Below are 13661 nucleotides of genomic sequence, written 5' to 3' on the forward strand. Positions count from 1 at the left end.
TCGGTAGGGATCTGCTGAAACCGGGAGAGCGGGAGCACGCTGGCGCCTGGGACCTGCCGGCTGCATCCTGCGTGTGGGGAGGGGCGGGCAGGTACGGGGCTCTGTGGCGGGGTGTCTTGCAGAGCGGGGCTGGCCCGGGTGTCCAGGGTCAGGCCTTCACCGCCCCTTCCCTTCCTTAGGCCCGCCCCGCCCGGAGCGCCATGTGGCCCCTGGCCGCAGCCGTCCAGCTCCTGACCCTGGCCTCGGCAGGCGGTAAGACGTGCGTGCAGGTGCGCACAGGTGCGCGGGGGCGGAGGGGAGGCGGGGTGCCCCCCCACAATGGTAGGAGGGGTCAGGGGGGTGAGAGCCTCAAGCTCTGTCCCCTCCCACTCGGACCGGTCCCGCGGGGACAACGCCAGAGTGTTTCCGGCTTGCCCCTGCGTGACCTGGTTTCCCGGCCCCCGCGCGCCGCCCTGGGCGACTTCCCTGTCGCTCCGGGCGCTGGAGACCCGCCTCTGTACGGGGGGCTTCCCAGCCCCCCTGTCCAGGTGAAGCCGGAAATGCGCATCTACGAGCAGAGAGCAGGGCAGGGCAGGCCCCCCCGGGGTCCGCAGGTCTGGCCCCTGTCCGCAGCAAGAGTGCACCTTATTACAGATTAGGTATCCACCCTCAGCCCTCCAGAACTCAGCCTCTTTGTCTTTAATCCTGGAAGTGACATCACACCTATCCTATTCCACCCAGAGTTGGAATCCAAGATGCTTCTATTTTCACTTAAGCTTCATTTTCTTGCCTCTGGATCCACCATCCTCCCAGCCTACGATTCATTCATCTGTCCATGTCTTTCTGCCCATCTTCTCTCTACCACCCATCCACCCACCCACTCAGTTCCCCATCCCCCATCCACTCAACCTTCCTTCCTCTATCATTCATTCTCTATCCTTCCATCTTCTCTCCACCTACCCATCACCTGTCTTTCCATCCATTCATCCTTCACCCACCCATCCATTCATTTATCCATCCATTCATTTATCCATCCATCCATCCATCCATCCATCCATCCATTGATTTATTCGCACAACCTTTTTTCTTTCCATCTATACATTCATGCATCTATTCACTTATCCTTCCATCAACCTTCTCGTCCATCCATTAGTCCACCCACCCATCCATTTATTCATTCATCCATTCACCCAAACACCCACCCATCCACCACCCACCCATCCATCCATTCACCCAACCATCTATCCAACTATCCACCAATCCATCTATCCATCCACCCTTTCATCCGTCCATCCATCCATCCATCCATCCATCCATCCATCCATCCATCCACCCACCCATCCAACAGTCACATTGGGTGCCCGGCACAGTGCTGGGTGCTGAACAAGCAGAGAAGCAGCTGTACTCAACACCCAGGGCCTAGCGGGGATGCAGACATTATTCCAGCAATTATCCAAATAATTAGGTAATAATTAGTTACGACTGTGGCACGTGGTGCAGGTGGCAGCTACAGAGCCAGGCCAGAAGCCGGAATACCTACAGGGAGCCCTTGCCCTGGCAGGCACCCCCCAACCCCCAAGCCAAGGCCCCTGTGCTGAGACCTGGGGAGGGAGGGGTCAGGGAGCACCTGGCACCCAGAGCCACCCTTGCCTGAAGCTGGGGTGGCTGCTGTCCTTGGCTGCTCTCCCAGAACTTGGGTCTGTCCCAGGCTTCTACGCACCCCACCCTGGGCAGGCAGGAGTGCCACATGCACCAGCTTGTGGCTTGAGCCTCTAATTACAGCAGCTTCACAGCTGAAGGACCCAGGTTCAGGTTCCAGGGTCCCGGCCCCAGAGTCTCAAAGGTGCCTGGGTCAGGGTCCCCAGCCACACGGCTACCCCCAACCCTGCACCCTGCCCTGGAGGCCTCATGGGCCTCTTCAGCATAGTTATGTTCTTGGCACACAAATTAACGAATAGTAAAAGCAAAGGTGGGCCAGAGAGATAGTACAGGGGGTCAGGTAGCATCGGGTAGAACCCAAACTACACCCCCTCCCAAGCCAAAGCGAAAAAGTCAAGCTTTGACCATTGTCCTAAAGAGAACCCTAATATCCTTTTCCTATAAATGCAAGGTTCAAGGGGAGGAAATCCTGCCCAATAAAACAAGAACTGTGTTTGTTGAGTTGGAGCACCAGAACCTGTGGCCACCACACCTGGTGATGCTCAGGGGTGACTCCTAGCCTGCTGCAGGGTCTGTCCCCCAACCCAGGGGGGCCGAGGGGAACCAGGAGTGGGACTCAGGGCTCTGGCAACAAAAGGCAGGTGCTGCAGCCTGCTGTGTGAGCCGCCTGCCCCCCCTTCACGCGCTGGGGACCATCCTAGGCTCTCCCACACGAGAGGCGCGTATGGCACGCCTCAGCTCCACCCCAGCCCCTTCACCATTTTTCATTCCCACCAAACAGCAAAGGTAGCTGGTTCAATTTTATAGATTTTAGGGTATTTTTTTCCTGCTGTCTCTTCGTGGTTTAAGATGTGATGTCAATGCTGGACAAGAATTGTGTGTTGAAAGTAGGTAAAGGGATATTATACATGGTGAACTTTTAGTGTCCGTATTGCAAACAACAATGCCAAAAAAGGAGAGAGAGAGAAAGAGAAGAGAGAGGGAGGGAGAGAGAGAAGAGAGAGGGAAGAAGAAAAGCACCTGCCACAGAGGCAGGCTGGGGGGCAGGGAGGTGGGGGTGATGGGAGGGAAACTAGGGACACTGGTGGTGGGAAATGTACACTGGTGGAGGGATGGGTGTTGGACTGTATGACTGGAACCCAATCATGAACAGCTTTGTAAGGGCCTATCTCACAGTGATTCAGTTAAAAATATCTGTTTTTTTAAAGTGATTTCAGGAGCCAGAGAGACAGTACAGGGGTTAAGGTGCTGACCCAGGTTCAATCCCCAGCCGCACATAGGGTGTCCAAGAGATTATTGGGAGTGATCCCTGAGCACAGAGCCAGGAATAAGCCCTGAGTACCACCAGTGTGGTTCAAAATTATCTCCCTCTCCACTCCAAAAAACCAAACCAAAACAAAAAAACAACCAGAATAAAAAATAACTGTGAGCGGGCTGGAGTGATAGCACGGCAGGTAGGGCATTTGCCTTGCATGCAGCCAACCCGGGTTCAATTCCCAGCATCTCCTGTGGTCCCCTGAGCACTGCCAGGAGTAATTCCTGAGCGCAGAGCCAGGAGTAACCCCTCTGCAACGTCGGGTGTGACCCAAAAAGCAAAAAAAAAAAAAAAAAAAAAAAAAGAACTGTGAAAGTTAGTCCCCAAAAAACACAAAAAAAGTGAATTCAAGGTTGGAGGCAGGTACTAAAAGCTTATTTTTCACCCTCTGAGGCTTTCTGCTGGAAATTTTGGAATGAGGGGCTGGATAGCTCAGGGGTCCACGCCAACTCTGGTTCCCGTCCCCAGCACCACATATGGTCCCCCCAAGTGCTGCCAGGGGTCACTCCTGACCACATAGCTAGGAATAGCTCCTGGGACCACTAGACATGCCTCAAAAATCCATGCTGCCACCGGAAACTAAAATGTGGAATGAAAGAGGAATTGAACAGGTCGGGATGGATCCGGTATGGGGCTCAGAAGTAGAGCACTTACCTGACATGTGTAGGCCCTGGGATCCATCCATGGTACTGAAGAAAAAAAAAAAAGGAAGAACAGCTAGAGGGAGGGGGGGGGGCGGGAGGAAGGAAACTGCATAGTAAGTTTGATTTGGTGGTGGAGATGAACTGCACCCAGTGGTGCTCAGGGCTGACTCCTGGTTCCGTTTCAGGTATCACTCCGAGCAGAGCTCTGGGGATCATGTGCGGTGTCCGGGGTCAAACCGAATTTGGCGGCATGCAAGGCAGATGCCCTCCCCGCTGCACTATCCCTCTGCCCGCTTCAGTCTGATGACTCTTAGACTCTTCTCTATCACTAACATGCCTTGTGCCCTCTGGCGATCCCTGCTCCCTGCTTTGAGGATCCCTGAACTCTGAACTCTTCATCGTTTTTGATGGGGGTCAGGGGTCTGGGGTCCGGGAGCCGGCGCAGGAGACAGCCCTCGCTAGCAGAGCTGGGTACTCCCATTGCCAGTCACCCTTGATAAGGGAACTCTGCGCCCGCTGGTGCTGGGGAGGCCTTAGGAACCTTTTAACTGGTGTAAACTCTCCCCCATTGCAGCTGAGAAAGCAAGCTGGGGGCTGGAGCAATAGCACAGTGGGTAGGGCATTTGCCTTGCATGCGGCTGACCCAGGTTCGATTCCCAGCATCCCATATGGTCACTGCCAGGAGTGATTCCTGAATGCAGAGCCAGGAGTAACCCCTGAGCATTGCCAGGGATGACCAAAAAAGCAAAAGAAAAAAGAGAGAGAGAGAAAGCAGGTTGCTCCATGTCCAAGGGTCCCAATGGGAGGAAGCCATTTCAGCACAGGACAGTCTTTGTCCCCTTCTCACGACTGCTGTGTCCAATGTCCAGGTCCCTGGAGAGGCTGGTATTCCTTCATTTAGCACCTACTGTGTGTCAGACAGGCTGGAGTGATAGCACAGTGGTAGGGCGTTTGCCTTGCACACAGCCAACATAGCTGACCCGAGTTCGATTCCTCCGCCCCTCTCGGAGAGCCCGGCAAGCTACCGAGAGTATCTCACCCGCATGGCAGAGCCTAGCAAGCTACCCGTGATGTATTCGATATGCCAAACACAGTAACAACAGAGTCTCCAATGGAGATGTTACTGGGCCCGCTCGAACAAATCGATGAACAACGGGAGAACAGTGACAGTGACAGTGTGTCAGACACCGCCAGGCCCTGGAGATCAGGTGCTGAATAACTGCAAAACTGTGGCCAGGGGCCTATGAAAGGAGCCTATGAGATGGGGAGAATTTGTAAAAGCATCTTCATGGAAGAACATGAAAGAGAAATGAGGCCCTGAGAGAGAGAGAGAGAGGGGGGGGGGGGGGAGGGAGAGAAGGGAGAGGGATGGAGGGAGGGAGGGAGGAAGGGAGGGAGGGGATGGAGAGAGTACAACAAAGGTAAAATGCTTGCCTTGCACAAGGCTGACCTGGTTTCAGTCCCCAGCACTGCATATGGAGTGAGCTCTGAGCACTAGGCCACGAGCAATTCCTGAACATAGAACCAGGAGTCAGCCCGGAGCAAAGCCAGGTGGACCCCGCCCCAAATGAGAAATGAGTCACGACTGCAATTCTGCTTTGGACAGCTCCAAGGGCGGGGGCACATGCTGGGCATGTGCAAGGCAGGGTTTGCTCCCCAGCATGGAGCTGCGCCTGGGCACTGCTGGGGTGGCCCTCCCCCCCTCACAAACATATCATGGAAAGATAATAATACAAGTGCGGAGTTGGATGGGGATAGCAATATAAACCAGCTGAAACCAGCTGGCCAGGCCTCTGACTGTTGAGGTGATATTTAAGCTGAGCTCTAGGGACCAAGATGGCCCTAGTCTTGTATCCTGTAGCTTCTGAGCACTGTTCAGGCACCACCTCAGAGGTGTCATACTGTGCTTTAGATCACTGGGGCTGTGGGGGGGAGTTAGTTGTACAATGTGTAGCTTTCCGGTGCCTGTGACAGTAGTCTTTTTAATACTGTTGCCTGTTATGGGCACAGTAGCATTATGTCTTTGGAAAGAGCCATCAGCGGATCTGAAAGCATTGCTGAAAATAGTCATCTGAGCCCCGTGCAAATCATGGTGCTTTATTTTATTTTATTATTATATTTTGGCTTTTTGGGTCACTCCTGGAGAAGCTCAGGGGCTACTCCTGGCTCTGCACTCAGGAATCACTCCTGGCGATGCTCGGGGGACAATATGGGATGCTGGGAATCGAACCTGGTTCAGCCATGTGCAAGGCCAACACCCTCCTGCTCTCCTATCGCTCCAGCCCCCAAGATGAGGCTTTAGCCTGAGGGCTCATCCAAAGCTCATTACTTGTGAAGCACTGCAAAGCGGACCCCAATAGAACAAGGTCAGCCTGCATATGTAACTATAATGTCCAACGGCTGTGCCATCCAACACAGGAGCCCTCCTCACACAGGGCGATGGAGTTTTCGAAGCTTGATGGTGTGGCTGAAGAAATGAGTGGTTCCCATTGTGGAAACACCAGAGGTAGGGGAAGAACTTAGCTTCTGGGGTAATATAAGGACAAACACACAAAAAGGTGTGTTTGAAGAGCACTTGCATGGGCTACATCAGGGGCTAAAGAGAGCAGAGACTAGCCAGGCACATCAATGAAGAAACTGCTGGCTTTGGGAAGGTTTGGGCTTGGGGCTTCACTGTTGTTTTGGCCTTGGGGAGAATCACACCTGGTAGTGTTGAGGGTCTCTCTCCTGGCAGTGCTCAGGGCACCAGGCATTCGTGGGGATGAAAACAGGGCTTTCCACATGCAAAGCCTTCTACCTGGAAAGGTTTGGGGATCTGACTGGAGGAGAAAGAAGCTATGTTGGAAGGTGACATGGTCCTTCTTGTTACAAAGGTTCCGTAGGCTGCTTTGGGAAGACTGGATTGGAGGGATGTGGGATCTCATGGGAGGCTCCAGCAGTTATCCAGGCTAGAAAATAGAACAAACCAAGGAGAACTGAGAGGGCAGGAGGAAGGATGACGATTTGGTAGGCAAAGCCAACACGACCTATTGGTGTGTCACAGAGGAAAAGGAGAAGCAAGCTTAACTCCTAAGTTTGTTTGCTCTGTGTGTGTGTGTGTGTGTGTGTGTGTGTGTGTGTATTTCTAGGGTTGAACCCAGGCCCTCATACTCAATGCTATACAAGTGTTCCTCTGCATCCTGGCTACATTCCTGGCCCTAACACCCCAGGTTTGGAGCTGAGGTGGGAAAGACCGAAAGGGACTATTTGGGTTGAGAAAATCAACTTGGGAGTACAAATGGCAAGAGGCAGGTCGAACAGTCAAGGCTGACAGCGATTGGATTGAAAGAGCTCTGTCCAGATCTGTGGATTTGGGAGTGGTATATTAAAGGGTAGAGGCACCTGGCAAATATGTGTTGGAAGGAAGGACGGAAGGATGATGGATGGATGATGAAAGAAAGGATAGATCAGTCAACAAATGACTGATAGATAAGTCAATGAATCATGGGTAGAAGGATGAATCAGTAAATCCTGCTTAAGGGCCAGAGAAATATTACAAAGGTTAAGGCACTTGCCTTGCGTGCACCGACCCTAGTTCAATCCCCAGCATTGCACCTGAAGCACTGCCGGGTGTGGACCCCCTCACCCCGAAACCCATCCCCAAATACTGCCTAGCTAAATATGTGAGCCAGTCTTAACTTCTACATCTGACCCCCACCCCATGAGTAGAATTGGGACTGAAACGAGGTGGAATGAAATGTGAGGAGAAATTAGATTTTTCCGCCTCCCTATCTGAAGTGTCCTCGTTCCAAGAACCTCCACCTAAGGGGCTCCTACACCCAGACTCACTTCCGGAAACCAACAAATGAATCACTCATTTCCACTCACCGGAGACAAATTCTGACCCTTCCTCAGAGCAGAAACCACAGCCAAAGACCCCCTTCTCCTCCCCTGCACCCAGTCTCGCTCACACTTCCTCTCCCTTCTTCCCTGCACCCAGTCTCGCTCACACCTCCTCTTCTTCACCAGGCATCTCTCAGGAGCACCCCAAGATCATCAATGGCACCAATGGGACCAGCGGGTTCCTGCCAGGTGGTTTCACCTGCCAGCCCCACTCTCAGCCTTGGCAAGCAGCCCTGCAAGTACATGGGCAGCTGCTCTGCGGGGGAGTCCTGGTGCACCCCAAGTGGGTCCTCACTGCTGCACACTGCCAGAAGGAGTATGTGGGGGTCAGGGGGATGTGCAGTAGGAGGATGGGACTGGAGGGGGGGAACAGAGATAGCACAGCAGGTAAAGGCCCTGTACACAGACGACCCAGGTTCAATCTCTGGCACCCCTGAGCCCCGCCGTCAGGAGTGAGTCCTGAGTATAGAGCCAGGAGTAAGCCTTGAGCATCGCTGGGTGTGATCTCAAAAACAAAGAGAGAGAGAGAGAGAGAGAGAGAGAGAGACAGAGACAGAGACAGAGACAGAGACAGAGACAGAGACAGAGAGACAGAGAGACGGAGGGACAGAGACAGAGAGATGGAGAGAGACAGAGTGAGAGACAGAGAGATGGAGAGAGACAGAGTGAGAGAGAGATAGAGAGAGAATAGGACTGGGCTTGAATTTCTTGGATTTGAGAATAAGGATGGAGGGGGAGGCTTGGGGATTCACATGGGGTCATGGGGGGTGACTGTGCTGCCTAGGGGGGATTTGGAGTGGAGGAGGCAGCAGGTGGGTAGAGGAGGCAGCAGGTGGGTTGGGGGTAACTGGGTCAGGCTCACCCTTTGTCCTCCATCCCAGGGGCTGCCGAGTGTACCTGGGCAAACATGCCCTGAGCCGCGTGGAGCCAGGAGAGCAGGTGAGGGAGGTGACCCGCTTCATCCCCCACCCTCAGTACCAGGTCAGCCCCACCCACATGAACCACGACCACGACATCATGCTCCTGGAGCTGCAGGACCCGGTCCAGATCGGCCACCACGTCCGCGTCCTGCCCCTCTCCCGCCACGACTGCCTCCCCCCAGGCACCTCCTGCCTGGTGTCTGGCTGGGGCACCACCACCAGCCCCCAGGGTACGCACCCCTTGCTGGACACCTGAGCAGCCCCCGCTGAGTGGTCAGGGCTAGGGGGGGCAGAGGTGGGAGAAAAGGCCGGAAGTGGCCTTCTCAGTGAGGATATTGTGGGGTGGCACAGAGATGCTTGGCGTGTGGGAGACCCCAGTACTAACCCAGCACCTGGGAGCTGTGGGGAAAAGCACTGAGCACCACCAGGTGTGGTTCAAGACCCTAAGGGCAAGAAAAGAAAAGTCAGTATCTCTGTCTCTATACTGTATCTGATACACTTTATGCCACATATGTAGGAGTTACTTTTGTATCCTTCATCTAAATTTGTAAATAATAGGGGCCAGAGCAATAGCACAATGGGGAGGGTGGTTGCTTTGCAATAGCCAACCTGGGTTTGATCCCCAGTACTGCCTATATGGTCCCCCAAGCACCGCCAAGAGAGATCCCTAAATGCAGAACCAGGAATAACCCTGAGCACCACCAGATGTGGCCCCAAACAAACAAAATTTGTAAATACTCAAAACATAAAGTTATCTAACATGTTGTGCATGATGTTACATGCAATATATATTATTTCACAGAACCTTTATATCTGCACTGTAGCACTGTCCTCCCATTGTTCATCAATTTGCTCAAGTGGGCACCAGTGACGTCTCCATTGTGAGACTTGTTATTGTTATTGGCATATAGAATACGCCATGGGGAGCCTGCCAGGCTCTGCCGTGTGGGCAGGATACTCTTGGTAACTTGCCGGGCTCTCCAAGAGGGATGGAGGAATCGAACCCGGGTTGGCCATGTGCAAGGCAAACACCCTACCTGCTGTGCTATCGCTCCAACCCACCTTTATATCAATATGTAGAAATTTGGGGCCAGAGTGATACTACATTGGGGAGGGTGCTTGTCTTGCAAGTGGTTGTCCCGAATTTGATTCCCAGCACCTCATATGTTCCCGAGCTCACCAGGAGGAATTCCCAGATGCAGAGCCAGGAGTGAGCCCTGAGCACCACAGGGCATGCCCCACAAATATGTATGAATTTAATGAATATAAAATAACACTGTATGTCATATACCTCAAGTTTTATAGCTGTAGAGAGATTTACTATGTATTAGATATCAATATAAAACTATACAGCCAAAAATATTAAAAAGAATGAGAGAAGGGGCCAGAGATAGCTCAGCCGACTGAGTTTATGCAAGGCAGGTGCCCTGGCCTCTCCCCAGCCCAAAGATTTATTATGTTATTCATTAATTGGCTATACAAAATGTATGCAGTCCAATGTAGTATATGAGTTTATATAGTACAAATAGAATATTACAGTATTATAAACAGTTTAATAGTATGAATGATAGAATAAATGGTATAAATGGAATATTCATTTTAATATGCAATTTGTAATCTAGAAAATAACTGTAACTATTATATTCACTTATATTCAGCATGAAACAGATGGAACTACCTGCCTTGTGTATAGGCTTCATCGTAGGGGTGCAAAGTTGGTCTGTAGCAGAGAGATCCCCAAACACAGCAGTTCCCACTCTCTTAGGCTCACTCTTTCCTTCCTTCACTCTTTCCTTCCTTCCTTCCTTCCTTCCTTCCTTCCTCTATTCTTCCCCTCCTTCCTTCCTTCTTTCTTCTCTTCTTCCCTTCCTTCCTTCCTTCCTTCCTTCCTTCTTTCCTCTTTTTCCCCTCCCTCCCTCCCTCCTTCCTTCCTTCCTTCCTTCCTTCCTTCCTTTCTTCCTTCCTTCCCTCCTTCCTTCCTCATTCCCTCCCTCCCTTCCTTCCTCTCTTCTTCCCCTCCCTCCCTTCCTTCCTTCGTTTCTTCCTTTTGTATTTGGGACCACACAGGCAGTGCTCAGGAATGACTCCTGGCTCTGTGCTCAGGCATCATCCGCACTCCTGGTGGGTTCAGGGGACCATATGGGATGCCCGGGATGACCGTGTGCTGGGTTAGCAGCCTGCCCGCTGTGCCCTCATGCTGGCCCCTCTTCCAAGTTCATTTTCACCTCTTTTTCCCAACCATAACCAGCCTCTTCTCCAGCTCTTTCCCCCTCACCACCCCTCCCTGTTCCCAGCCCCACCCCACCTCTTCCCCTCACCTTTCACCTCACCTTTCTGCCACCTCTCCCCATTTCTCGAGACATTTCCGTCTCCCTCACATCATACTCCTGGTCCCATATGCTCTTCCCCCACCATGATCTCTGTTTCCAGCCAGCACCCTAGTTAGTGTGTTCCCCCTCACCCCGCAAAAGCCCATCTGGAACACGCGGCCTTGCACCTTCCTTTCTCTCGTTCCCAGTGAGTTACCCGCAGACCTTGCAGTGTGTCAACATCCAGCTGCGCTCGGATGCAGAGTGCCGCCAAGTCTACCCAGGGAAGATCACGCCCAACATGCTGTGCGCGGGTACAGAGGAGGGCGGCAAGGACTCCTGCGAGGTGAGCTCAGCACCACGAGGGCCAGCGGCGAGGGGTGGGGCAAGGGTTAGCAAGTATCTGCATGGTGAGATCTTCCGTAGTATAAACAGCCCACGGATAAAGGGAGTCCCTGCATCTGATCCTCGGACCACACACAAAAAAGAAGTTTCAAAAGGGAGTATTAGGATCTGGAGTGATAGTACAACAGGCACTTGCCTTGCATGTGGCCAACCCAGGTTCAATCCCCGGCATTCCATATGTTTCCCCGAGCACCACCAGGAGAGATTCCTGAGTGCAGAGCCAGGAGTAACCTCCAAGTATTGCCAGATATGGCCCAGAAAGCCTAGATAAATTCATTAGTTAATTAAAAGGGAGTAATTTCACTTGACAAGGAGAATTCATCTTAACCCTGGGCTTTGATTGACAGGAGCTGTCCAGCTCGGTACATTGAGATGTGTAGATGTGGGGGTTCTTTGGGTTACTAGTAACAGAGCCCCCCAAGTCAACCAGCATCTGCAAGCCACTGGTTTATGTAACTGAAAATCTAGGGGTAGCTGTATTCAGACCCAGATGGATCTCGGGGTGGGGAGGGGAGGGAGTTCGGAGCCACACCTGGAGATGCTTAGTGCTTACTCCTGGCTCTGTGCTCAGGGATCACTTCTGGTGGGACTTGGGGGTGGTCAGTGTCAGGGCTGGAACCCATGCTGGCCCAGGCTCTCTCTCTCTCTGGACCCATTTAGGGCTCTCAAGCACTGAAGAAAAATGTTTTGACCATATTGTCAGTGAAACTCTCCCTTGGCGATAGCCCGATGACTCCCACCAGGTCAGCCTGGGTTCATATGCCACGTGCAAAGCAACCTTTCCAGAGAGAGAATGTCCCTGTCCTTGTCGTCTCCATGAGCCCGCGGGCAGGCCCCTCACTGGACTGATCAGGCTCTGTCCTGAACCATGAGTCTGGCCAGAGATGTAAGATTCTCTGATACTCGCCCCCACCCAAACCCCATCTTTTTTTTTTTTTTTTTTTTTTGCTTTTTGGGTCATACCCGGCAATGCACAGGGGTTACTCCTGGCTCTGCACTTAGGAGTCACTCCTGGCGGTGCTTGGGGGACCATATGAGATGCTGAGAATCGAACCCGGGTTGGCCATGTGCAAGGCAAATGCCCTACCTGCTGTGCTATGGCTCCAGCCCCCCGAACCCCATCTTAACAGGCCACTTGGTGAACTGGGGAGGCTGAGAAGGAGCACGGGGAACCGAGTGGGCTGAGAGTGGGCAAGGACTCTTCTTCAATGGAAACAGAGGCTGGGCACAGGGCATGGGGCTGAGTACTTGCTTTTCAGCGGGGGTCCCCAGCACTAGCTCCACTGCTACCTAGTCCCCCAACCACAACTAGAAATGACCCACCTGAGCCTTGATCCAAAAACACAAACAAATGAAAAAAATCAGAAAGGCTTTACCAAAATAAGGGGAAATGGAGACTAGTGGGAAAAGCCCCCCCAAACAAAAACCACCATTGATGTGTCTAGTAAGTGAGACCGGGGCCAACTGCCAGTGTAGGGGCTGAGGTGCTTGCCTGGCAAGTGACCAAGTCCAGTTCTACCCCTGGCACTGCATGGGGTTCCCCGAGCACCCCAAGAGGAATCACCCCAACAGAGTGAGGAACAAGCCCTGAGCACTGCCAGGTGTGGCTCCAAAAACCAAAACTGAAAATAAACACGGGGGGGGGGGGGCTCTCAGCTCAGTGGCAGCGTCTGGGGGAACATGCAGGGCACGGGGTCTCCTTCCCCAGCCCTCACAGGCCAACCCACAGTAAGACGGCACTCGGAGCCATAAAATCGAAGCAGGGCTGGGGTGCACGGGGTGCAGGGTTAGAGCTGGCACTGGGGCACCAAGGACAGACGTCTGAGGCAAGCTGGACCAGGGTGAGAGTGAGGAACCGAGCAACACTGTGTCTGGCTGTCTGGTTGTTTGTCTGCTCTGACCCCTGCCGTCTTCCTCTGTCTGCATTTCTACCTCATGTGACCATGGGGAGGCCCCCCCATTCAACTCTGCTTCCCACTCAGGGTGACTCCGGGGGACCCCTGCTGTGTAACGGGACCCTCCATGGCATCATCTCCTGGGGAGACTTCCCGTGCGGTCAGCCCAACCGGCCCGGCGTCTACACCCGCGTTTCCCGCTACGTCCCATGGATCCGAAGCATCATCCGCAAGCACAGGGCCCCTGATGGGAAAGGGGTGAAGGGCTCGTGATGAGCACCCCTGCCTGCTCTCCCACCCTCCTCTGCCCCCTCACTCTGTTCCCCAACCTGCAGGGTTCTCCTTGAACCCAGGGCTACACTCTCAAATACTGACTGTCAGCTGCCATTTCAAACTGCAACAAACTGCAGTAACAGGCTGCCCCAACCCGACACACCCAGCACCCGATGTTCTTAGTCCAGGTCTCAACGACCCCACCAAGAGCCCCTTTCACTCTCTGAACACCCGACTCCCCCAGCCCGTCTCCACGGAATAAATGGAACCCTCCCCCTTCAAATATTTATTCAAGGCCACAAAATGTCACCTGGGGTAGAGAACTCACCTCATGTAGGTGAGATCCTTAGTTCATCCATGGCACTACCAAAAAAGAAAAA

General features: G+C 53.1%; 1 protein-coding gene across 1 annotated transcript; it reads left to right on the plus strand.

Annotated features, from left to right (window-relative positions):
- The first annotated feature begins 200 nt into the window (after positions 1–200).
- Positions 201–13281, plus strand: LOC130043297 (kallikrein-13-like). The gene is made up of 5 exons (XM_056135552.1): positions 201–252; positions 7606–7795; positions 8361–8629; positions 10918–11054; positions 13096–13281. The coding sequence occupies exons 1-5, from the start codon at positions 201–203 to the stop codon at positions 13279–13281; spliced, it is 834 nt and encodes a 277-aa protein (XP_055991527.1).
- The last annotated feature ends 380 nt before the right edge of the window (positions 13282–13661 follow it).

The sequence above is a fragment of the Sorex fumeus genome, unplaced genomic scaffold (assembly GCF_029834395.1).
Source record: "Sorex fumeus unplaced genomic scaffold, SorFum_2.1 ptg000122l, whole genome shotgun sequence".
In the NCBI taxonomy this organism is placed as follows: Eukaryota; Metazoa; Chordata; class Mammalia; order Eulipotyphla; family Soricidae; genus Sorex; species Sorex fumeus.